The following is a 26,203-nucleotide window of genomic DNA, read 5'->3' as shown; positions in this document are numbered from 1 at the left end:
AATTTCTTCTCTCCAGAGAGTCATTAGTCTCTGGAATTCTCTTCCACAGAGACCAGCAGAGATGGGGTCATTTAAGATATTCGAGGCTGAGTTAGACAGATTTTTGATCTACAAGGGAGTCAAAGGTTATAAGGGGCAGGCAGGAAAGTAGAGATAAGGCCACAATCAGATTAGCCATGATCGTGTTGAATGGTAGAACTGGCTCATGCAGCCTAATGGCTTGCTCCTATTTTCTTATGTTCTTATAATTTATTTCACATTATTAAAAAGGAAAAACTCATGCTACATTATTCTGATGAAGAGTCATACGGATTTGAAACATTAACTGTGTTCCTCTCCGCAGATACTGTCAGACCTGTTGAGCTTTTCTAGCTATTTTTGTTTTTGTTTCAGATTTCCAGCATCTGCAGTATTTTGCTTTTATCCTACATTGTTTTATGTGTATAAGATCTCTGACCCAGGATGAACATTCATTCTCCAAGACTTAGTGTCTAATGGCGCCTCTTGTTTCTGCAGCTTGTAGGACAGTATTTATTGTTTTGGAATGATACAGCTGTTCGAACAGAGCAATGGTTGGTATTGTGTAACTTTTCATAAATTAAATTACTCCACTGATTTAATTAGTTAGTGTGATTCTCTCTCATAAGTTTTACTGAGAATTGACAATGACACCATGATTGTTATGCTGTTTGCTCACCACACTAAATTTTTAGCATAAGCTCGGGCACATATAGCTGTTTTCCTCTTGCAGTCAAATTTTAGTACATAGATAAGGAAACTAATGGAGTGCTGTGGGATTTGCCATGCATGTTAGCCACAGTTAATTGGGCACATCGACAAAGATCCATGCACTTCAATTTCACACGTAGAGCTAATCAGGTTCATCTAAAAAAATGTTAATTGCCTTAGAGATGGATAGTTTGGTTAATCATCTTATGTTGTCAATTAAGCCTTTAACCAAATGTTGCACTTTGATTTCAGATGAAAGAAGCAGTAAATAACAGTTAGTGTTGAAATTAAGATCAGGTTGTATCCTCTGCTAATTAACACAGCGTGAAACATTTTTGAACTTCTTTACATAAACACTCATTGCCTATTCTTCGCCATTAAGGCCTCTGGACTCAATTGTTGAGGTAAAATGAATTAATTCATGAAGGGAAATCCAAAAAGCAATTCTTCTGAAACAATAATTTCAATGGAATCTATTTATCTTGTGAAATCTGAAGAATTTGCATGACATTTTATTGGTGAATTTGTTTTTATTTTAAAGAAACATTTGGAAGTATATCATTAGCTGCTTTCTTTGGGAGAGGTGGGTGTGGTGGTGATGCAAACTGCACATTCTGGATTTAGTACTGTATTGGGACTGGACTTTTTTTGTTTCAAAACTGAATTATATATTTTGTTACTGGTAAATATCCACCCAATGAAGAGTACACAAAATAGAAGTTCCTTTGTTATCTCCAGCTTCAGTTCACTTATGGTGACCACTGCTTAGAATCAGACTTACCATGTTGCCTTGTTCCTACTTTGCATCTAAATAGCTGAAGATACACATCCATGTTTGTTTTGGTGTTACAAGTAGGTTTGAATTTACCATGCTGTGTCCATTGCATGAGAAGATCAAGTCAATTTCATTTTCTGTCAATTATGGCCTTGACACCAGTGCGTCTTCCAGATCTCTTTAACAGATTTGAAAAAATTCTGTTTGGAATGTTGAGCAAAATTTATACCATGGTTCAAAAAAAACATGACCCTGTTGTCAAGCATGCCCCCTTATAAAAAAAAATGGTTCTTCAATATTTTAAATCTCATCATTGAATGAAAAATAATGCCAATGGCCCAGATGTTTGAGTGGAAGGTATTGAGTAGAGGTGAAGCTGTTCAGACAGAGGAAAGACAAAATCTGAAGAGAGCATCTTTCTAAGAAACTCTAACATACCTTCAAATCGGTGAACAAAACGAGAACTATTAGAAACCTGGAAGAAGGAAACTACACGATCTCTCTACTGAGGAATCATTTTAAGCCAAATCTTAACATGCATTGACACCCAACAGTTCAACATATCTGTATCTAGATTATTTGTAAAGGCTAACAATCCTTACCTGTGCTTCCACGTCTGTTAATTTACGTGTTTGTTCAGCTGTCTGAGTGAGGAGGTTTGTTCCTATTTCTAGCATGGCTGCTGTATGGTTTTGTACTGCATTCTGCTGCATCTGCACCATTTCACTCTTCATATTGTCTTGAATGTAGCTTTCAAGCTATAATGGGGAAAACACAAACCTCAATGTATTTCCTGAATTCTGAAATCTAGGTTGAAAAACATTTCCTGACCCCAAAGATATCCAATCAGAACAGGGACAGAGATCCTCAAATTCCAACTTGATATTTAATGTAATTCCTTTTTAAAGCAGTAAGTAAATATAGTGTGTTATACTTTTCCACTGCTTTTGAAGAAGGAGGAAATTTCTTCCAATCTCCTGTATCACTTGAGGCTTACTAGTTGTAAACCTGTGTTCACTTGTTCTGTTCTTATCATCTATAGGAATTCTCATCATTTTAAAGTGGTGGGTCATATTCCTCCGCTAAAGGCTTGACTCCAAAAAAATGTTCAGCTTAGTGAATTGCTCTTCAAACAGATATTTTGTTTCTGTTCTCATAACATAGATCCTGGAGCACCAGATTCAGCTTAATGCACTACTCTGAATCCTATTCAATACATCAATGTTGTTTTGAAGGTTGGGCATTGAAAAATTGCATGCACTATTCGAGAGAGGAAAAACATTGCTCCCAAATGTATTATTTTATTGACATAAAAATATACTTATCATTCTTTGGATCAACTAATCAGTTAGATTAGTCTTTTAAAATGCTGTTTGATTGTTTATAAATGGCACCTGACACAGTTCAGTGCCATTAAATGGACAATTTTCCATGTAGTTCTCAATGCCAAGCCAGATTTCAATCCAACTAACTAATCCACCATTAATCCACCAGTTTGAACTGTTATTTTAAAATTAATCTTTGAAAGTTTTCATGGAGATTTATCAAATATCTTCTGAAAGTGCAAAGAAGTTAACTCCTCTAATTAGGTAACATCCGCAAAACCGGTTACTAGTTCAGAGAATTCCAGTTAATCAGTTAACAAAGGCACACTGTTTATTAATCCATGCTCATCATGCATTATGGCCTTTGTCCAATTTAGGATAGCCTACTATGGAATACTATTGAGCATTTTACTCACTTCTGATGGTAAGCAATTTGATCTAGCCTTGTTTTTTTCCCTTGCTCTGGTACATTCAATTAGGAGAGGAGGTTGAAATCAGAGAGGCATTTATTCCTAATGTATCCTTTTATAGACATGTGTGGTTGGATTAAAGCAGCATTGACAGTGGCCCCTCAGCTCTAGGTGAAACGTGCTGAATAGGAAATTGAGAAGTAACATTACCTACCTGTAGATTATTCATTTAAGAGCATAAGTTTTATTTCCAGAAAGTTCCCTTTGGAGCTTTGTTAAATGTGAAACCAATAAGTAAAGTTGTAATTTTTTGGAAGTTAAAGGTGTGCAGTATCTATCCTTTTTACAGTGTGGGGAACAGTCAAAGAGTGGAATAAAACTAGAAGAAAAACACCAATGCAGACATGATGGGGCAAATGGCTTCCTTCCGATACATAACGTTCTAGGATTTCATGAGACTCCGGTATTCTTCAGTGAGAGGCAGTAGGAAAACTCCAGTTTTCAAGCCGTTCCATCTGTCTCTGGCATAATTGTTCATAATTTAAAGTGATTGATTAATACAATTTGCTGCTCCTTTTGAATTTTCCGTGAGGTTTGGTGAAACGCTAAACAAATCAGCAGCTCCATAAGGATATACAATGAGACTCTTTCTGTGAGCCAATTGCATTTTACAGACTTGACCTCCCTCCATATATCTGCCACCATGATGTCAAAATCTAGGATTTATTTTAAACACAATATACAGCCTTAAAGGAAGCAAATAATTATATGATTGTAATTTAATTTGACATGGAAAATATTTTGTACTTTGGAGACATAATATTTAATAGAAATACTCAAATGTACAGTAACTAAACCAAAAAAGAAAATGCAACCTTAAACACAACTCTGCCTTAACTTCCCATAACAGTTAGTCTGATATACACAATCTACTCAAAGGAAGGTTTTGCTTATCAGCAACTTTCCTTACCATTCCTCAAAATTAGTTACCATGGCATTAATGGCCAAGGTTTCTGCCAGCAGCTAAGTTGCACTGCTGGTGATGTAATACCCTTACTGAATTAACTTGGATGGCGTATTAAGTAATGGTAGAGCTGAATATTCTTTATGGTTTGGTCACTTAGAGACATAAAGGGCGAGGAAAGGCCATTCTTCTACAACTTAATGCAATCTGCCATGTGTGTTTCTACTTCCCAGTTAATTTCCTGAAGACAGATTTCTACATAAGCACTCTTTGATTGCCTGTGGTAATTAAGCAACCCTATAGAATATTGATCCATCCTGATTCTTTGAGTATTCAACTATGGATCATTAGTCTCCACTAATAAGCTGGCAGAAGATTGAGTAGGACAAGAGCTACAATACTGTTAGATACCCTGTTAAGAAACCTAAGATAGATTCACCTAGACTGCCATCAGAAAGCTTACCATCCAAATTGTAGGAATAGAAGCAAAATGTTTTGGGAGGAGAAAGGGATTAATTTTTGAGATTGCTTTCACAAGACTGTAACGCCTTGAAGATTGGTCAAGGAACAGTGTTATTAACATTTATGAAGATGACCACCACTTGGAAAATTTAGAACCTAAAACATGGATCAAGAAAAGTTTATTCATACCCGTTTCCTTCACAGATCATGCAAATCAGTTCTACCATGATATTCCACCACAAAGTTTCTGAGGGAAAGAATTTTGTATAAATATCCCTCACCTCAAAGAAGAAGCCCTGCAGGTTATTCTTTCAGCTTCACAAAAAAACAGCTCTAGTGTCAGAAGAGCAGTTATATTCCAATCAGTATTTTATTATCCAAGTCAATGATTTATCCTCAAATCATATTCTTAACCCAAAATGCAATCCAGTTCCTTTTTGAAGAAATTATTGGATACATTATCAATTTTTTTTGCAGAATGACTTTTGCACACACCCATCATTCTGTGGGAAGAAACATTTCTTCTGTTCCATTGCCTTCCTTGAGACATGTAAATTTTATATCCAAAAACACAAGTATATCCTTTAATGTAACTCCATCTTAACTTCCTGTAACAGCTAGTCTGATATATAAATTCTCTACTTATATTTAAGGATATATTTGCTTCACAGTTCTGTTCTCAAGTATTGCTGAAAAAAGAGACGTCAAAGCTTTTTGTCTTGCACTCATCAGGACACTTGGCAAGAATACTAATATAAGGGGAAAACAACAATTTATACTGTTTGTGAAGAGAGTGCTGATTGGTTGGCAAGTAGACCCTGATGAACCAGTGATGGTGACTGACAGTTAACTGCCAAGCATTGTTTGAAATTTAAACCAGGCAGCTTGACTTTGATGGGTCAAGCATTGCCCTGGGGAATAAGTCAGCGAATGGCTGTCACTTATTTTGTTTAACTAAAACAGGCGCAATGTGTACACATGTTCTTTCTGCCTGCAAAGAACAGGCCCCTGTGTATTACTATATGTAACTTTCAGTACACGCAAATGTGCCACACTGCGAGCCCAGCTGACAATCTTAAATTAGTTGTCAGCGTAATTCTTACACATTGCGGAGTATTTAGCAAATGTTGTCCAATTGCGGAATCACATCTAATGTTGAACACTGTGTTTTGAGTTTTGCAAGAACGGGCTGATTGGGTACGGTCTGTACCTTGCCCATTGCGAATAGCAACTGGGACATGTTGTTTGATATTATCTACCAGTCTTTGGGACATATGCCTAGCATCACACTGGCACTGATATTCATTTACCACATTACTTATTTGTGTGATTGGTAGAAAGTCTTTTGGTTTGATGGTAGCATCCTGATAGTGGCGAAGAGTACTCATGTTGCTACTGCATAGTAGCAACGTGAAACAGCTAGCCTCACCTGTTGTTCAAATTTTTGAGATACTGCTGCTACTATGTAGTCGCAACAAAGAGTCTCATTCGTCACTAACAGAATGCTGCCGTCAAGCCAAAAAGATTTTCTGCCTTTCACCCAAGTGAGTAATGTGGTATATGAATTTCAGTGACAGTGTGATGCTAGGTATGTAGACCAAACGTCCCAAAGACTGGCGGATTGAATCAAACAGCATGTCCAAACTACTGTTTGTAACGGGCAAGGTAAAGACGGTACCCAACCAGCCCGTGCTTGCAAAATTCAAAACACAGTGTCCAACATTAGATGTGATTCCATGATTGGACAACATTTGCTAAATAATCCTCAGTGTGCTAAGAATTACGCTAACCAGTTTAATATTTAAAAACAAAAAAACTGCGGATGCTGGAAATCCAAAACAAAAACAGAATTACCTGGAAAAACTCAGCAGGTCTGGCAGCATCGGCGGAGAAGAAAAGAGTTGACGTTTCGAGTCCTCATGACCCTTCGAGGACTGTCGAAGGGTCATGAGGACTCGAAACGTCAACTCTTTTCTTCTCTGCCGATGCTGCCAGACCTGCTGAGTTTTTCCAGGTAATTCTGTTTTTGTTTTGTACCAGTTTAAGATTGTCAGTCGGGCTCACAGTGTGGCACATTTGCGTGTATTGGAAGCTATCTATATTCCTTGTTCTTTTCAGATAGAAAGGACATGTACACACATGTGAGAAGAAATTAATTCGCTATTATAAATTCTTAAAATTCTGTGGTCTGTAGAGTCCTAAGGATGGATAGATATACAAGGTGACCAGGAAATAGCAATGATACCCTACAGCAAGAGGGTAGCTAAACAGCTAAAACCCATTGACCCTTGGCAAGAAGAGCAGAATCAGGAAGCTGGATCCTTGTTTGGTTTATTTCATGCACCATGGAATCCCAGCAACAGTATATAATGGCTTTGCTTTTCCTTTGGTGACCTCATATATCTACATATTTATTCGCAATATAGCTTCCAGGAAGTTTGAAGTTGATTGGACATTTTCTGTCCAGGGCTTTCTCTGTAATCCCACTAGATGAAGGCATTACCCTGGACTCACATTTCAGCAGGGTCAAATAGATGAGGTGTAATGATTAACTTTCATACCCCTGAATTAATAGTGAGCAAAATTTATCAGGTTCTTTGACCCTGATTATTGTTCTGTAACAGCTGCTGGAAAGTATGCTTCCCTGTATTAGATGGAAGCAGATCATGCTCTTTTGCAATGCTGCCTGCAGTTAAAGTAACCTGCTGACACATTCTAAGCTTGGACTGGTCACTTGGGTGCGATATGAGAGGATTGCCAGTACTTATGTGACCATCATGAATGGGGGTCATCGAAACTGAGACACATGAAGATATAGTACAGAAAAACAAATGATGATGATCAAAGCAATTTGTGACATATAACTGAATTTCCAAAGACTTTAAATGCATTTATCAGAGGTTTCTATGCAGTATCCTTACAGGCAATTCAAACAGTACAGGCTATAATATAAAAGCATTTTATGTAGAAAAAGATGCACCTTTTAAATATTAGGGCAGTATAAAGAGCTTCTACACTGTTTATTCCATCTGTTTGTTCTAAATCTGCAGATAATTCAGTTCTGTCTTAGCCTGCATCTGAAGACATACAAGTTAGGCAGAACCATGAATATGCCCAAATGATGAATGCCTTTTTTAAAACAATCTTCACATTTCAAGAGTTTTGTATTGGAACTGTTGCTGCTGATTACTGAAAATAAGAGACATGATCTATTTAAAAAATGCATAGCTTCAAGAAAGTTAGAGATCAGAAAAACATTTTTTTCACAGCAGAAGAGTGGATATGTGGAAAAAGCAGAGGAAATAGTTAATTTGGAGTTAATAGGCACAATCACAAAGTGCTGGATTAATCACTGCTGTTAAGAAACCAAATGAAGAGATGTAAAGATATTTAACAACGCTGCTTGTTTTCATCAGGGGAATGGGAGAAAGAACTTAATGCCTCTTAAGGTAAGGTATCATAGGTGGTTTGGGAGGGAGGGCATGATCGAACAATGGTACATAGCCTCTGAAAGAAATAGGCTTTTACTGGCTGATTTAAGTTTTCTTTTCAAAACAAAAACAGAAATACCTGGAAAAACTCAGCAGGTCTGGCAACATCGGTGGAGAAGAGCACGGTTGACCTTTCGAGTCCTCATGACCCTTCAACAGAACTAAGTAAAAGTAGGAAAGGGGTGAAATATAAGCTGGTTTGGGGGGAGGGGTGTGGGTATGGGGGGTTGTTGGGGAAAGCAGCCAGTGATAGGAGGAGATGACCAAAATATGTCACAGACAAAAGAACAAAGAGGTGTTGAAGGTGGTGATATTATCTAAAGGAATGTGCTAATTAAGAGAGCAGGACAAGAAAGGTACAGATAGTTCTAGTGGGGGTGGGGTGAAATAATACTAAAAGGGCATAAAAGATATAGATGCACAATGGGTGAAAATACATTTAAAAATAATGGAATAGGTGGGAAAAGAAAAATATTTTTAAATTATTGGAAAAAACAAAAAAGAGGGAGAAGAAACGGAAAGGGGATGGGGATGGAGGAGAGAGTTCAAGATCTAAAATTGTTGAACTCAATATTCAGACCGGAAGGCTGTAAAGTGCCTAGTCGGAAGATGAGGTGCTGTTCCTCCAGTTTGCGTTGAGCTTCACTGGAAAAATGCAGCAAGCCAAGGACAGACATGTGGGCATGAGAGCAGGGTGGAGTGTTGAAATGGCAAGCGACAGGGAGGTCTGGGTAATGCTTGCAGACAGACCAAAGGTGTTCTGCAAAGCGGTCACCCAGTCTGCGTTTGGTCTCTCCAATGTAGAGGAAACTGCATTGGGAGCAACAAATGCAGTAGACTAAGTTGAGGGAAGTGCAAGTGAAATGCTGCTTCACTTGAAAGGAGTGTTTGGGCCCTCCCTCTGGATTCTTACCTTCTCTTGATCTTTTTATTGAGAACTGTTGGCGTAATATTAGTCGTCTCAATTTCTCTGCTCCTCTCACCCATTCTAACCTGTCTCTCTCTGAACTTTTTTTCTTTTCCCACCTATTTCCATTGTTTTAAATGTATTTCCACCCATTTTGTATCTATACCTTTTATGCCCTTTTAGTATTATTTCATCCCACCCCCACTAGAGCTATCTGTACCTTTCTTGTCCTGCTCTCTTAATTAGCACATTCCTTTAGATAATATCACCACCTTCAACACCTCTTTGTTCTTTTGTCTGTGACATCTTTTGGTTATCTCCCCCATCACTGACTGCTTGTCTCCCCCCCCCCCCCCCCCCCCCCCCCCCCCACCAACCTTAAACCAGTTTATATTTCACTCATTTCCTATTTTTACTTAGTTTTGTTGAAGGTCATGAGGACTCGAAAGGTCAACTGTGCTCTTCTCCGCCGATGCTGCCAGACCTGCTGAGTTTTTCCAGGTATTTCCGTTTCTGTTTTTGTTTTGGATTTCCAGCATCCGCAGTTTTTTGTTTTTTATCTTTGAGTTTTCTTTTACCGCAATGAGAATGTAAATTTTAGAGAGGGTACACTCCAGTGGTGAATTTAACAACGATGAGAATGTTACAATAGACTTTGAAGCTGCACCTCTAACAAAATTATTTAGATAGCACTTTGCAGAACATGAATGCATAAAAGCAGATAAAGGAAAATGTAGGCTTTTGTAAACAGTGAAGATTAAATAGCCTGATAGAGAGTTTATTTGTTTGAATCTTGATACTTAGATGAGGAAGCCTCAAAGATTCTGTTTCTTCTCAGCAAAGCCTCCAAGAATCTGATTGGACTTTTTATTATTGGGAATCTGTAGTGTTCTGCATGCCATTTGAAGTCTGGCTTCTCTGTTCCAGATCTGTGTTTAAGCTGCAATATCTGTGTATAAATCCTGAGCTTTTCAAACCATATTCAGCAAAGCTATAATAATCTTCAGTCTATAGTATGAAGTATCATAATGAATAAAAAATGCATTGTTTAAAGTTTTTTTGAAAATCAAGGTACAACAATTATTTAAATCTTTTAAATGAAATTGAAAAATTATAGAACCACATATCTCAGGAATATCTCAAAGAGCTATATGTATAGTAAATTAGTGTGAAGTATCATGGTTGTTGTTAATGTAGCTGCCTTTTTATTATTTTACTGGAAAGGTGGAATGTTTAGTCATAAAATAATGTTCAGGTTCTGCAACTTGTTAGTGTAAAATGCACCTCTCGTAACCTTGATTGAAAGTTGTTCTATTCCAGTTCCAGGTTAGTGGAATATTTGTGTGAACGTTAAACTAATTTGTCATGGATTGCAAATTTGAACATTGAAGAATTGAGTTTGCTTTGGCATCATGTTTGTGGGTATCTATGCACGTATAATGTTAAGATATGAGTTTACTCAGCAGGGATTGACTATACATGTGTTGATCATAATTGTCATTGAGTGAGCCCCACAAAACCAAATGAGAAAGCGGTGGATGTTATGTGAATTGATATAAAAGTTCTGTCATTTCATAAGGGAATCATTCGCTTGCATGTGAAGTCATGTATATTTTTGAAAAATGTCTTGTATTCTTGAGATCTAAAACATTAAGGTGGAAGGAAGTGAAAGAAGAACAGATTCTCTAATATGTAATACAGGTGCAGCATCTCAAATGGCTATCTGAAAACCATACATTTTTATAAGCTGCCATGCACCTTTTCTAGTTGTTATTAACAGAGTAAAATAAGTTAACAGGACAATTCTTCTAGGTGGTGCATTGGCCCAGACTAGTTATTGGCTTCAGTCGCCGTTCTTTTCCTGCGCTTTGAGTGGTCTGAGTGAGCCTTGACCCCACCCCACCCAGCTTGGCCCAATCCTATTAACTGGATTAAGTTTCTGATTTTTTTCTCCGAAAACCGGCAAGATCCGAAATCCAACAGGGGATCAATCCCGGGGTTGCCAGTTTTGAGACACTGTACCTGTACTAAGGAACTGTTTCATGTTGTCTGCCCTTAATAAACCAAATTTTACTTATAATTATTGAGCTGTGGCTATAAACTGAAGAATTAAGTGATTCCAATCCCCTGACAAGGATTTGAGCTGAGTTCGTGGAATGTTAACGCAACTTCTGTGCTCCATAGATGCTGCCTAACCTGCTGATGTTTCCAACGTGTTATGTTTTTATTTAACTTAAATAAATTTGACCTAACAGTTTTGTGATAGTTGCATCTGTTTGGCTAGCAATTGAGCAAATTTGATTTCATGCTTACATCTCTGCCTCAGTAATGTGGTGTGGACATCCCCTTGCTTTGAGAGCAAATTATTAAACTTTCTGTGAGGATTAAGCACCTTACCAATATGAATAAAAGCCACACTTTTTTTTAAGCTAAAGAAATGATTGAAGTAAGGCAACCAATGTGATATCATCAAGTCAGAAAACTGGCACAAAGCCTGAGTTGTAACATTTCTCTTTCTGAGTGGAAGCGCTGCTTGTAAACTAGGACTTAACATCAGATACCTTCACTGTTCCTGTTACATAGTGGAATGGCTACTTGTCGTTGCTAACATATGATCTGTGTGATTAATTTATCGAGCAAACAACTGGACATGCTGACAGTAAGATGATTGTAAAGAAAAATTACAGCAGTAGTCTCTAGCTACAAATCACAAATTGGAGTCTACACAGAAAAGCAATACTTGGGCTACTTAAGAATTTTGTTTGCATGAGAAGAATGTACATTGCATAAAGTAACGGTCAACTTGCTATCTTGTCTTCACAAGAAGGCATTTAAGTAGTGCAAAGATACGTCCACCCAGCATGATGTACATGTACAAGGACACACATTTAAAGAAAAACTGGCTACTCAGTTAAGATTGAGAGTATTCAGGCAAAAACATGGCCAACTGCATGCACAAAGGTATTCTGAAAAATGGGTTGAAGGTATGTTAAAAGCAGGAAACATGTACCATTTTTCATCAAGTAATAGGTATGAAAAACAACACATTGCTGTTATTATGTGAGTAATAGCAGAACACTACTTTGTATGCATATTTTGTTAAATGGTGATTACTTTATTATTATACTTTACTTATTACTTTATGAATAATAAATACTAAAGAACAAAACATTGCTCTTGCCTCCAACTCTGATGCTGCTGGACTGTATCCCAGTGTTCTGGAGGAGGTAATACAGCCACCATTAGATGTACGTTAAGGATAGGCTATAGTCCTGGGAACAAATAATATGAGACCAGCAAAAATTCATTGAAGTAGACATGAAAGTGCTTTTGCATCACATCACTTGACCTTTAACAGATATTTCACTTCAGCTTATTTGGATTGGAGGGCCATTTCCTGTTAAAACAGTATGAAAATCAAATTTGTGTTTGGCATTAACTTGCACGTCGGATGGTCTCCTTCTGTGATTCTATGTAGAGGTTTTCCCTTGTAAGAAATGTTATTATAAGGGGTTACCACTGTACTGAAATGAAAGATACTACCTGAGGATGAAGTGAACATAGCCCATGTCTACAGTTTCATGAAAAGGATAAATGACAGGATTTAACGCAGAACTGAACTAGAAACTGAATAAAATGAAAACCGTGATGCCTTACTGTGAAAGCATGCACAATGAAGAATAGATGCTTCCCACATTGTGTAAAACTAAACTTTAAGCAGCACGTTTATCATTTAGCTGTAATACCTGGTTGGGGGCGGGGGATGATGCAGTTATAAACAAACCATTCAAGAATAGGTTGTGAAGGGCACACTGGCTTTATATGCGCAAACTAAGGCCAACAAGTTGCCTGCAGAAACATGCACTGCTTCAAATTCAGCACGAGATTAAATTATGGTTGGTTTGACACCATCACTGAAGGGCCTCAAAAATCCTACATCTCCAACAAAATAATTGTCTGCCTGATCGTGATATGTACACCACATCAGAAACGAGCTCCTCAGGGAAACTTGGGCCAGTCCTGTATGGGTTACTACTGTTTTGTGTTAAGTAGAGTAAAAATATATTGTCAGTTCAGTAGACAATGACTTTGTCTCTACTACCCAGCATATTAGTCCAAATATTTAACGCTTATTGAATGAAAAAATTGTTTCTGTAACAGCCTGTAATTGCTCTACCTCACCATCTGCGATAGGGAGTCAACAGACACATATATTACAGACTGACTCAGTGACAGCAGAACTCCTTATTTGTATATCTGAATGCATGTACAAACTGCTGCTCCTTCAGCAGTTCATTTTAATGTTAGACAAGAGCTTTGGTTTCACAACATTAAAAGAATTCCATACATGCATTTCAAAAGTTTTCAGGTGGTTTAACTGGGACCATCTGGGAAGTAACATGAGACAACTTCCTGAAGGGAAGTTGGCTTTAGTGTGCTTCACTGTTTCTCCTACCCAAATTACATCACCACTCAAAACTACTTTGTAACAGGAACAATAATATCTAATTTAGCTGTAAAATTTAACCCAACTATGTTTTTAAAATAATTGTAGTTTACAGATTAATGGCTTTAGAATAATAGGGATAGGATTGGATGAAGTGATGCATATGTTTTCAAGCTGGGATCCACAAAGCCCAAGGACCCACTCAGGGGATACTAAGAGGTCATCATATTTCTGCCTATCTGGAGCCAGACATACATTGTTCAATTAGTATCTCTAGGATTTTGTATGCAGTTCTTTTAAGCCTCTGGATTTGTTCACTTACTTAGTTGTCAGCCTTGGCTCGGCATTTGCTTCTGAGTAAAAGTTTGTATGCTTAAGTCACTTGATTTGAGCACATAATCTTCACTGTTACTAAGTGCTGTACTGAGGGAGTACTGTGCTGTTAAAGATGTCATCCTTTAAATGAGACATTAAACTGAGCCCCCGCCTGCCCTCTCAGGTCAATGTAAAAGATCCCATGTCACTAACTTGAGCAAGAGCAGGGGAGTTCTTCTTGTGGTGCAACAATATTTATCTCTCAAGCAATATAATTAACATGGATTATTATTTAATTTAGTTCTGCTGTTTGTGGGACTTTACTATGCACAAATTAGTTGTGTAGTGCTTTGGGACATCCTGAAGTCATGATAGGTAGTGTATAAATACAACTTCCTTAACTTCCTTTTTTTTTCTTCTCTTTGTTTCTTTCACACTCTCTCTCTTTTCCCTCATTTCTTGCTTTCTCTTTTGCTTCTTACAAGGATTTTTTATTGTTTCATGGGATATGAGTGACAGTGGCAAAGCCAACATTTGTTGCGCATCTCTAATTGCCCTTGAGAAGGTGGTGATGAACTGCTGCCTTGACCATTGCAGTCCAACTGTGCAGTGCACTTAAAGCACTGTTAGGAAGGAGTTCCAGGTTTTTGACCCACTGACAGTGAAAGAAAGGCAATATGGTTCTAAGTTAAGATGTGTGGCTTGGAGGGAAACTTGCAGCACTTGGTGTTCCCCACGCATCTGCAAGGTGGTAGAGATCAGAGGAGATTGGTGAGCTGCTGCAGTGCATTCTGTATATGGTTCACACTGCCACCACTGTGCGTCAGTGGTGGAGGGAATGGATGTTTTGGTGGTGGATGGGGTGCCAAGCAAGCAAGCTGCTTTGTTCTGGATTGTGTCAGGCTTCTTGTGTATTGTTGCATCCACATTCATTCAGGAAAGTGGAGAGTATTCCATCACACTCTTGACTTATGCCTTGTAGATGCCTTAGGAGCAAGAGGTGTGTTACTTGATGCAGAATTTCCAGCTTCTGACCCTAATTTGCCATTTTACCTGAGAGAGACCATTAAAAAGTCTGGTTCCTAAAAAGGAAAGGAAATTATCCTACTGGACAGGAACACTTTCTTTCATAACTGATGGCGCTGTTTTAAACTATGTTCTGTGTTTGCATTGTAAGCACGCCTTAAGCCTATAAGATACAAATGCAAGAACTAGGCATTTAGGAATATAGGTTTTCTGCCCATTGGCTTTGAATGCATGAATGGGTGGGTGAGTGGGAATTTCATCATTTAGTCTGTATGTAAAAGAATTCCAATCTAAAATGTTACAGCTGCACAAGTTGTACCTCCTATGATCACTCCATGCAGTTTACCTCATACTTTGTGAGGCTTCCTCCTTGATTCACTTCAATTCTTTCTCTAACCCCTGGCTAGAAAAGATCTGAAATTCTGGCCTTCTCTGCATCTGATCTCTTGGGAATCTATGGATGAAAATCACCAAATTGATTTCCTAATTGGAAAAAAAGGAATGAATGAAGTGAAGAAAACTTCTGAACTGATGGAAGTAGGACTGCTCTGTTGATGTCACTCAAAAGAAAGGTATTCATTTCTGGGCTTGTTGAAAATGTCAACAATTGGGGGTCATTGAAATGACCTGAGCATCTTAGAGGATGAAGAGATGAGCGTGGAATCTGTTTTATTTGTGGAATAACTCCCCAGTAAAGCATTGTATTTGTTGAAGATTTTGGTCCCTCCAGACTGAAATGCATAGACCATTAACAAAGTGCTCTGAAGTGAAACAGCCTGGATCTTTGTTCTGAAAATCATCAGGTTTCCAGTGAAGGCATGGATTATGAAGGAAGCCTGCCAGCGAGGTTAAGTTTTAGCCTTGCAGGCATGTTTTAGCTTTTGGAATCTATTGACTGATCTGCTTACAAATATGAGCTGTTCAATGGTGTGAAATAGACCTTGCAAGATTTGGATTTTGAAGCTCAGTCAAAGATTTATGTAGCTTGGAAACAGTTGCTTCCTGAGGAGATAAGAGAATTTATTAGGGTGGAGAGATGCCTGGCTCTCAAAAGAAGACCATCAGGTACAGGCTTCATCCTGCTTATTAAAGACAAAGTAACCACAAGCAAATGATTAAATTTGAATTGCCCATGAGTTTAGGAATGGGCCTGTTTTGTTAGTTTATTCTGCTTTGGTTTGTGAGCAGACATTTTACCCTTTTTCAACCGAAAGAACTGACTTTGCTAAGATTCCACAGCAGTGCTTATTCTTCAGTGATTTCCCCTAGTGGCTATTCTTCATGTTTGACTGTTGGAAGGCTGTGGGACTAAGAGTGACCATAATTGAACCTGATTCTTGTACTACCATGACATCTACACAATGTTTCTTTGTACCAAGGATCACTCTAGCATCTAGGAGCTCTGAGGAGACTTTTCAGCTTTCCTATCAGGTTGGGTGATGGGCATGGTGCCCATCAGTAAACCAGCACTGAGGAAGGTGACAAGCAAGTTTGGTTGAACTGTGAAGAGGAGACGGTTAGGGTTAGAAAATTGAACTTTTTTATAGTTTTGATCTCCTTATCTAAGGAAGAAGATATTTGCCTTAGAAGTCCAATGCAATTTTACGATAGTGATTCCTGAAATGAGGAGAGATTGAGTTGACTAGGCCTGGAGTTTAGAAGAATGAGAAGTTGAGCTAACTGAAACACACAAAATTTTTATGGGGCTTGATAGAGTGGATGCTGGGAGCATGTTTTCCCTGACTGGGGAATCTAGAACATAAGTCTAGAACTCAGAATAAGGGGTTAGCCATTTAGGACTGAGAGAAGGAGAAATTTCTTCACTCAGAGGGTTGTGAATCTGGTCTGCATGACTCAGTATCTCATCAGAGAGTTCATATTCTCAATCTTAAGAATCCAATTTTCCTTTTGGCACTGGGGTAAACAGAACAAAATTCCATGCATCTTGACTTAGCATCCGATTGGCTTTCGATTTAAGATGGCCCAAAAAATCATGAATGCAGAAGTAAGGTGTAATAACTTTACCTGTACACTAAATTCAATTGCACTGTAAACCTGTGAATCTCAATCCCTAGCTACAATAGCTATGGAGTGGGACTTCCTCCCACTGGCCAGCATTTTCCCTCGTCTCATCTGAATTCATGGAATCAAAGGCATGAGCAAAAGTTATCAATGCCTTTTGATGGCACTCTGCCACTGTGCTCAGTTGCTAGGTGAAGATTTTCTCAACATGGCCTGTTTTTCTGAAAGGCCAGTTTCTTTCAGACAACTGATCACAGAGTTCTAAGGCCCCTTCTTGAGATAAATGGCAACACTCTGTTTGCCTTATTGATTACTTTTTGTACTTTTGCACTAGCTTCTAGTATTCTGTGCACATGGGCACTCAAATCACTTTGCTCTTCCATAGCTCCTAATCTCTCACCATGAAGAAAATATTCTGATTTGTGTTTCTTTTGATCTGAAGTGGATGGTCTCTCAATATTACGAGCTGATCATCACAAATGTCACAACATGTGTATACCTGCTCAAGATGGAGATATAGAAGGCGAGAGTGAGGAAGGGAGAGAGGAAGAAGGAAGGGTGTTAATGGTATTCGTATAAATACCTAGTTCATGGTTCATAGTAATATTTTAGACGTAATTTTTAATTCAGGGAAGATTAAGGTTTAACTGTAAAAATTGGGATAAATGCAACTAAAGCAGCTTGAAGACTATTACACTTAAAAGATTGTGGCCATGTTAACTTAAGGGGTTAATAGCTAGAAAGGTAAGATCATGAAACCGCAGGTGGACTTACTTAGCTGGAGAATAAGAGACAAGGTGTCTACACTACTTGCAAAGAAATGCAGCCTAGGGAGTTGTTTTGTTTTGGGAGTTAGAGCTACAATTAATTTAAAAGCATTCAGTGAGCACTGGAAGGCTACGTCATCGTGGAGATGGGTGGAGCTTAAGAAGGTTCTGTGGTTTCAATTTATCTGTGTTTTTGCTGGGAAATAGAATGTTCTGCAGCAGGGGAAGGGGCCATAACAAAAAGTTGCTGCTGATAGAGGCCCCAGGCAGCGAAACATAGAAACTAGGAGCAGGAGTAGGCCATTCGGCCCTTCGAGCCTGCTCCGCCATTCATTATGATCATGGCTGATCATCCAACTCAATAGCCTGCACCCGCTTTCTCCCCATATCCTTTGATCCCTTTCATTCCAAGAGCTATATCGAACTCCTTCCTGAAAACATACAATGTTTTGGCCTCAAATACTTTCTGTGGTAGCGAATTCCACAGACTCACCACTCTCTTAGGGGAAAACATTTCTTGTCATCTCAGTCCTAAATGGTCTATGCCGTATCCTCACACTGTGACTCCTGGTTCTGGACTCTCCCACCATCAGGAACATCCTTCCTGCATCTACCCTGTCTAGTCCTGGCGGAATTTTATAGGTTTCTATGTGATCCCCCCTCATTCTTCTGAACTCCAGTGAATATAATCCTAACCAACTCAATCTCTCCTCATATGTCAATCCCGCCATCCCAGGAATCAGCCTGGTAAATCTTTGTTGCACTCCCTCTATAACAAGAACATCCTTCCTCAGATAAGGAGACCAAAACTGCACACGATATTCCAGGTGTGGTCTCACCAGAGCCCTGTATAATTGCAGCAAGACATCCCTGCTCCTGTACTCGAATCCTCTGGCTATGAAGGCCAACAAAACATTTGCCTTCTTTACCGCCTGCTGCACCTGCTTGCTTACCTTGGTGACTGATGTACGAGGACATGCAGGTCTCGTTGCACATTCCCTTCTCTCAATTTATAGCCATTCAGATAATAATCTGCCTTCCTGTTTTTGCTACCAAAGTGATAACTTCACACTATCCACATTATACTGCATCTGCCATGCATTTGCCCGCTCACTCAGCTTGTCCAAATCATACTGAAGCATCTCTGCATCCTCCTCACAGCTCACCCTCCCACCCAGCTTTGTGTCATCTGCAAATTTGGAGATATTACATTTAGTTCCCTCATCTAAATGACTAATATATATTGTAAATAGCTGGGGTCCCAAGCATTGGATGAGTGACCATAATATGATAGAATTCTTCATCAAGATGGAGAGTGACATAGTTGACTCTGAGACTAGGGTCCTGAATCTTAATAAAGGAAACTACAATGGTATGAGGCATGAGTTAGCTATAATGGATTGGGAAACATTACTTTAAGGGATGATGGTGGATAGGCAATGGCAAACATTCAAAGAGCGCATGGGTGAACTGTAACAATACCCAATACCCCCAATCTGTAGGAACTGTTCCTGAGTTTATAGAATCTTGAAAGATGACCTCCAAAGCATCCACTATTTCTAGGGCCACTTCCTTAAGCACTCTGAGATGTTGATTATCAGGCCTTGGGGATTTATCGGCCTTCAATCCCATCAATTTCTCCAATACCATTTCCCTACTAACACTGATTTCTTTCAGTTCCTCTGTCTCACTAAACCCTGTGTTCCCCAACATTTCAGGTATGTTATACGTGTGCTCCTTTTTGAAGACAGAACCAAAGTATGTATTTAGTTGGTCAGCCATTTCTTTGTTCCCCATTATAAATTCCCCTGTTTCTGACTGTAAGGGACCTATATTTGTCTCCACCAATCTTTTTCTGTTCAGATACCTATAGAAACTTTTACAGTCAGTTTTTATGCTCCCCGCAAGCTTACTCTCGTACTCTATTTTCCCCTTTTTAGTCAATCCCTTGGTCCTCTTTTGCTAAATTCTAAAGTGCTCTCAATCCTCAGGTCCGTTGCTTTTTCTGGCCAATTTGTATGCCTCTTCCTTGGATCTAATACTATCTCTAATTTCCCTTGTAAGCCGTGGTTTGGCCACCTTTCCTATTTTACTTTTGTGCCAGACAGGAATAAACAATTGGTGCAGTTTACCCATGCACTCTTTGAATGTTTGCCATTGCCTATCCACCGTCATCTCTTTAAGTAACATTTCCCAATCCATCATAGCTAACTCGTACCTCAAACCATCGTCGTTTCCTTTATTAAGATTCAGGACCCTAGTCTCAGAGTCAACTACGTCACTGTCCGTCTTGATGAAGAATTCTATCATATTATGGTCACTCATCCCCAAGGGGCCTCGCACAACCAGATTGCCAATTATTCCTTTCTCATTACACAATACCCAGTCTAGGAAGGTCTGTTCTCTACTTGGTTCCTCATCATATTGGTCCAGAAAACCATCCCGTATACACTCCAGGAATTTCTCCTCTACGGTATTGTTACTAATTTGATTTGCCCAATCTATATGCAGATTAAAGTCACCCATAATTACAGATGTTCCTTTATTGCATGCGTCTCTAATTTCTCGTTTAATGCCATTCCCAACATCACCATTACAGTTTGGGGGTCTATGTACAACCCCCACTAACGTTTTTAGCCCATTAGTATTTTTTAGCTCTACCCATACAGATTCAACATCATTAGAGCTAACATCTTCCCTCACTATTGCGTTAATTTCCTCTTTAACCAGTAATGCAACTCCACTGCCTTTTCCTTTTTGTCTGTCCTTCCTAAATACTGAGTACCCCTGGATGTTCAGTTCCCATCCCTGGTCACCCTGCAGCCATATCTCCGTAATCCCGTAATCAGTTGCTGTTAGCTGGCTTTGTGTAGTTGTGGCTCAGGAAAAGTTCTCGAAGACATTTGATAGCTCTGTGCAATTGGGGCTCAGGAGAAGTCCTGGGGGGCTGAGAAGGTGGCAGAAGGTCATTGATTCCGTGCTGGAAAGGGTTACAGCTCAGAAGCAGCCTTGGGAGCCATTTATAGCTTTGTGTACCTGGGGAGTACGGATCTTGTGAAATCTAGGGACAGTGCCAGCCCAGTGAAGCTAGCTGGCTATTAAAGAGCTGAAATTGTGCCAGTAAGTGGAGGCTGGAATGTGACTCAGAAGTCCAGGGGAACAGAGTCTCGGGAGCTGAAATTGAAACCCTGGGAAGTGTGCAGTCATTGAGGCAGTCTGAGTTGGAGTGGCTTTGAGGGAATTCAAAGGTTTGATCTTTGAAAGTGAGATGTTTGGAGTCCCTTATCAGGGAGACTGAGTTTCAACAAGATTGGTTGATTCACAATGTTTAAGTCTGGGTGGAATGTTGAGAAAAACCGTGGGAGCTGTCTTGGTTGAATTTCCTATGTACTGTAAAGTGTGGTGTTTTCATCCACAGTGTGCCTGTTAATTCACATGTACCTCATATTAACCCTGAATGTTAGAGTATAAGATAGACATATAAATTGTTTTACCCTTTTGAACTTGTGTAGTAAAGTTTATTTTTGTTTGTTCAAAACCTGTGGAAGCTTGTGGGTTTATTCTGTTAGCAAGTGTCTTGAATCTCAAATGTTGTCTATTTTAAACAAAATGTTTTTGGTCTCTAAATGGATCTTATCAAAACCTTGGAGGGTCTGGTCTAGGCTCATAACAGTATGTTGATTGTATTATTAAGGCTAAGGATACATAGGTAAAGGGAATTGATTGATTAAATACCTTGAGCACAAATAAAGGGAAACTTCTGGGGTATGGGGTGTTGGTTAGGGAGGAGGCAGACATGTATAATGTTGCACTCTGTAAACAAATCTAGTGTTAAGTAAAAAAAAATTGGCAACTGGTTTTCTACTTCACCATCTGGCTTCAGAATGAATTAACAAAGAGAGGGATGGCAGGAAGGCGAAGATGACAAATATGCTCCTGTCAACCCAAATAGTCGTGTCTACAGTGACAACCAGGCAAAAATTGCACAAATTAAAATTTGTTTTTGAAGCTTTTAACCAAATAGTAAATAACAACATCACAATCTAACATTGAACACAAATGCCATAGCTGTGCCCACTCATTTGACCTGTCTTTATTCTTTTTGTAACTTACTGCTCCCTGAATAGGTGTCATTTGCAAACTTGAAAATATGATTTTTGTTCCTTCATCCAAATACATATATCTATGTTTTACTGATCCCAACTCACCAATCAAAGAATGCTTTCTTTATCTCTACTCTGTCTTCTACCGTTCACCCAACTACCAAGCCATGTAAGAAGGTTACCTCCAATTCTATGCACTATCAATCTGTGAATAATCTCTTGTGCAGAACCTTAATAAATGATGTTTTGTAATAAATATAAACAGCATCCATAGACACTTTCCTGTCCTCAAAAAATAAACTAAATTTGTCAAACAACGCATATTCTACATGCCCCTTACGCTCAAAATGTAGCATCATTATACTGCCATTCGAGTAGATTATTGAAAATCACATTCAGTTATTATGAAGAGATTGTGCCAGCTGGAATGTTATTGTGCATGCAATAACAATTGCTAGTTGATGTCCAAAAACTCCAGAGGTGAGATGAAAGAGACTGCTCTTGACATCAAGGCAACATTTGATTGACTGTGGCATCAAGGAGCCCTAGCAAAACTGGAGTCAATGGGAATCAGGGGAAAACTTTCCGCTAATTGGAACCATATCTAGCGCAAAGGAAGATGATTGTGGTTGTTGGAGGCCAATCATCTCAGTTCCAGAGCATCAGTGCAGGAGTTCCTCAGGGTAGTGTCCTAGGCCCAACCATCTTCGACTGCTTCATCAATGACCTTCCTTCCATCATAAGGTCAGAAGTGGGGATGTTCGCTGATGATTGCACAATGTTCAGCACATTCACAACCCCTCAGATACTGAAGCAGTCCATGTCCAAATGCAGCAAGACCTGGACAATATCCAGGCTTGGTCTGACAACTTCGCACCACACAAGTGCCAGGCAATGACCACCTCCAGCAAGAGAGAACCTAACCATTGCCCCTTGACATTCAATAACATTATCATCGCTAACTCCTTGACTCAACATCCATTGACCAGAAACTGAACTGGACTAGCAGTAAATACTGTGACACAGAGTCTAGGAATCCTGCAGCGAGTATCACACCTCCTGACTCCCCAGAGCCTGTCTATCATCAACAAGGCATAAGTTAGGAGTGTGATGGAATACCCTCCACTTGCCTGGATGAATGCAGCTCCAACGGCACTCAAGAAGCTCGGTACCATCCAGGAAAAAGCAGCCCACTTGATTGGCACCCCATCTGCAAACATTCACTTCCTCTACCACTGGCGAAAAGTGGTAGCAATGTGTATCATCTATGAGATGCACTGCCGGTACTCACCAAGCCTCCTTAGACGGCACCTTCTAAAACCATGACCGCTACCATCTAGAGGGACAAAGGAAGCAGATGCATGGAAACACCACCACCTGGAAGTTCCCCTCCAAGGCACTCACCATCCTGACTTGGAAATATATTGCCATTAGTTCGCTGTCATTGGGTCAAAATCCTGGAATTCCTTCCCTAACAACACTGTGGGTATACCTACACCACATGGACTGCAGTGGTTCAAGAAGGCAGCTCGCCACCACCTCCTTAAGGACAATTACGAATGGGCAATAACGCCCACATGCCATGAATGAATTAAAAAAAATGCTATGTTATTGGTCATAATCCTAGATCTCAAGTGTGATTTCTATTGTTTACCATGGTTCCACTGAAGCCTGTTATTGTAATATAGGAAATTTAATGAAGCAATACATCACATGACAGACACATGATAGAAATACTTAAAATTACATTTACGACATTAACTGTCTTTTCTCTATATGCCACAGTGCTGCCAGTGCAAACATCACCCCGACCCCAGCAACACAATAAAAACTCATTGCCAATGATGGTGCAAACTTTTTATTTTAACAGCTTAAAATGATTAAAAATGTGGATTTTTTGTATTCTTGATGCTCTTATCCCCTTCCTTCCTTGTTTGATGTTGTCTACTGTTCTGAAAATAAAACTTAACCAGCCAAAAATTATGCGAATTATCACCATAGATCCTAATAATGGGATTGATAGAAAGTGTTCGATGTTTCTTTCCCTCTTGCCACCCCTCTCTTCTCTCTCCCTCTCTCCACCTCTACTTTACTCTCCAGCAGATATAGGGTCCTCGACATGAAACATTAAGTCCATTTCCTTCTCCACTGATGCTGCAGCATTTTCAGTTTTATTTCAGGTTTCCAGAATCTGTATTATTTTGCTTTTGTGTAAATCTTCTATTTGGTTTTCATGTGATGTGTGTAATGCACTCTGTGTATTGTAATTCCAGGGAAGCTTAGATAGACTGCAGCTCCCATTAGGTGTCACTCTGTTATACATGGAGACTTTGTCCATAATAGCTGGAAAACCTTAGTGCCTCAACTTAAAATGCAAAGCCTGTGCAGGGGGACCTATAGATGGGCACTTCTAACATCAAGTAACCAGTGTTAGGGGTAAATTTAGTGTTTTTTTCCTGAAGCCTGTAACTTTTTGATGTAAGCTTTCTTTTGTAAATGTTACTTTAAAAGTATACAATAGCCTTAGCGAAGAAGGAAACAAGTGGGGAAAATTACTTGAGAAATTTGGACAGTTGTAGCATTCACAGTAGGAATGATTGCTGTCAAAATCTTTCAGTGACAACTCAAAAGGAACAGGGAAAAGGCAAAATAAGCACTGCAATATTTATATTTGTCAGATAGACTAGCTTCTATTGTTCTGAAACCTTGCAGATGAAGTGACTATTTGACGATGGCAGCTACTGCTCACAACAAAATATTGGCAATATTTTTCTGGTAGGTAATGTGGTTTATATTTTGCCCTGGAACCAATGTTTTATATTAAGTGCAATGCTGAGAGAAACATTGCCAAATTATATATATATATAAAATGAAAATATTTACTTGATATAATTTTAGTTGTCAGTGCCAGATATTTGTTAAATGCCAATTTTAATTCATTATCTTGTTCCCTTACTTTGAATTACATTGCAGATCAAATAATAAAGTAACCTTTAGTCCAAATTTTCTGCAAACTAGTTTCTATAGATATAAAACAGGTGGCAAGCTGAAGAAGTGTTAAACAGGAAAGATCTGACTCAGCAGTAAGGGACTGCCTGTCGAGATGAAGAGATTATCATTACAGCTATGTGTTGTTGTATAAATATTTGGGTTATGCACTCTCTGGAGCGTATTTTGGAAATGTTTTAATTCTTGTCCAGTGACATCAGGTATTGTTAACCCTTGTGAAATCCAGCAATCTATCAATATTTGCAGTAATTATTTAAGCTGACAGGCTGCCATCTGCTTGAGCAGATAGAACAAGGGAAACAATATTTAAATTCCAGTCTCCTTACATGTCAGGCATGGGCAACAGATCCCCTTGGAGATAACTATTTGAAAGGATTTATTTTCTTAATAGCTAGCAGCAGCTAACAACATAGTTGTGCATTTTATGAACAAGGTTGTTACATGTCTTAAATGCCATATCTTTTTAGAATCTACGTGTTAAGTATTTACCGTATTCACTGTTCTTTTAGACCACACTTTTATTAGCAAAATATAAATAATCATTTAAAAAATCTTTTATATGATGTACATTTCATGTTCTGATGCAGATATATTGATACACGATAGGACTTTAATTATCTGTCATGTCAAGCACATATGTGAATTTTCATAGATAAAGGGAAATCTGTGCGAATATGGGCAGTCTATGCTTTTATTGCCTTCACTCATCTCTTTCATTCTACCCCTGCTAGCAGTTTATGTGTTAACGGTTCAGGTGTCAGCCATGGCAAAGTTGGTATCAATCTTGCCTCTGAGTCAGAAGATTGTGGGTTAAATCCCACTCCAAAACTTGAGCACAAAACTCTCAGCTGATACTCCAATGTGGCACTGAGAGAGTGCTGTACTGTCGGAGATACCATCTTCCGGAAGGTACATTAAACCAAGGCTCCACCTGGTCTCTGTGGTGATCCCATTGCTCTATTTTGAAGAACAGCAGGGGAGTTATCCCTAGTCTTCTGGTCAATATTTATCCTTCAATCAACATCATAAAAACATTATCTAGACATTATCATGTTGCATTTTGTCAGCCCTTGCAGTGCTCTATTTTGCTGCCATGTTTCTTACATTACAAAGTGACTACAGCTTCAGAAGTTCTTTATTGGCTGTGAAACAGCTTGGGATGTACTGAAAGGCACTATATAAATGCAAGTCTCTTATTTCTCTTTAACTTAGCTCTCCCCATTACCCAAATGTTGCTCAAATTGTGGAATCTGAGAGGACAAGACAAAGTGGGGTAGCAACAACCACAGCCCCCTTGCATTACAGAAGTGAGGATTAAGGGCAACAGGCTCTCAACACCAGCAATCCAATTTACAACTTCTGCTGAGATCAGGATTGTGAAGCTTCCAGCATTGAAAGGCATACAGAGTCTGGCTGTTTAAATGGGACCCCCTGCGGGTTAGCAGATCGCA

General features: G+C 39.0%; 2 protein-coding genes across 4 annotated transcripts in view; one reads left to right on the top strand and one right to left on the bottom strand.

Moving 5' to 3' along the window:
- The window catches only part of mcph1 (microcephalin 1), a 363,873-nt gene that overhangs the window by 226,573 nt on the left and 111,097 nt on the right, over positions 1–26,203 (top strand). The window lies entirely within an intron of this gene.
- Positions 1–26,203, bottom strand: part of LOC121278144 (angiopoietin-2-like) — a 101,738-nt gene that overhangs the window by 71,012 nt on the left and 4,523 nt on the right. Inside the window, exon 2 of the mRNA XM_041188258.1 lies at positions 2,107–2,262. Within this exon, the coding sequence (XP_041044192.1) occupies positions 2,107–2,262 (156 nt within the window). The remainder of the gene's footprint in view (positions 1–2,106; positions 2,263–26,203) is intronic.

Source organism: Carcharodon carcharias, chromosome 5 (genome assembly GCF_017639515.1).
Source record: "Carcharodon carcharias isolate sCarCar2 chromosome 5, sCarCar2.pri, whole genome shotgun sequence".
Taxonomy (NCBI): domain Eukaryota; kingdom Metazoa; phylum Chordata; class Chondrichthyes; order Lamniformes; family Lamnidae; genus Carcharodon; species Carcharodon carcharias.
This window is presented reverse-complemented; position numbering and strand designations above follow the sequence as displayed.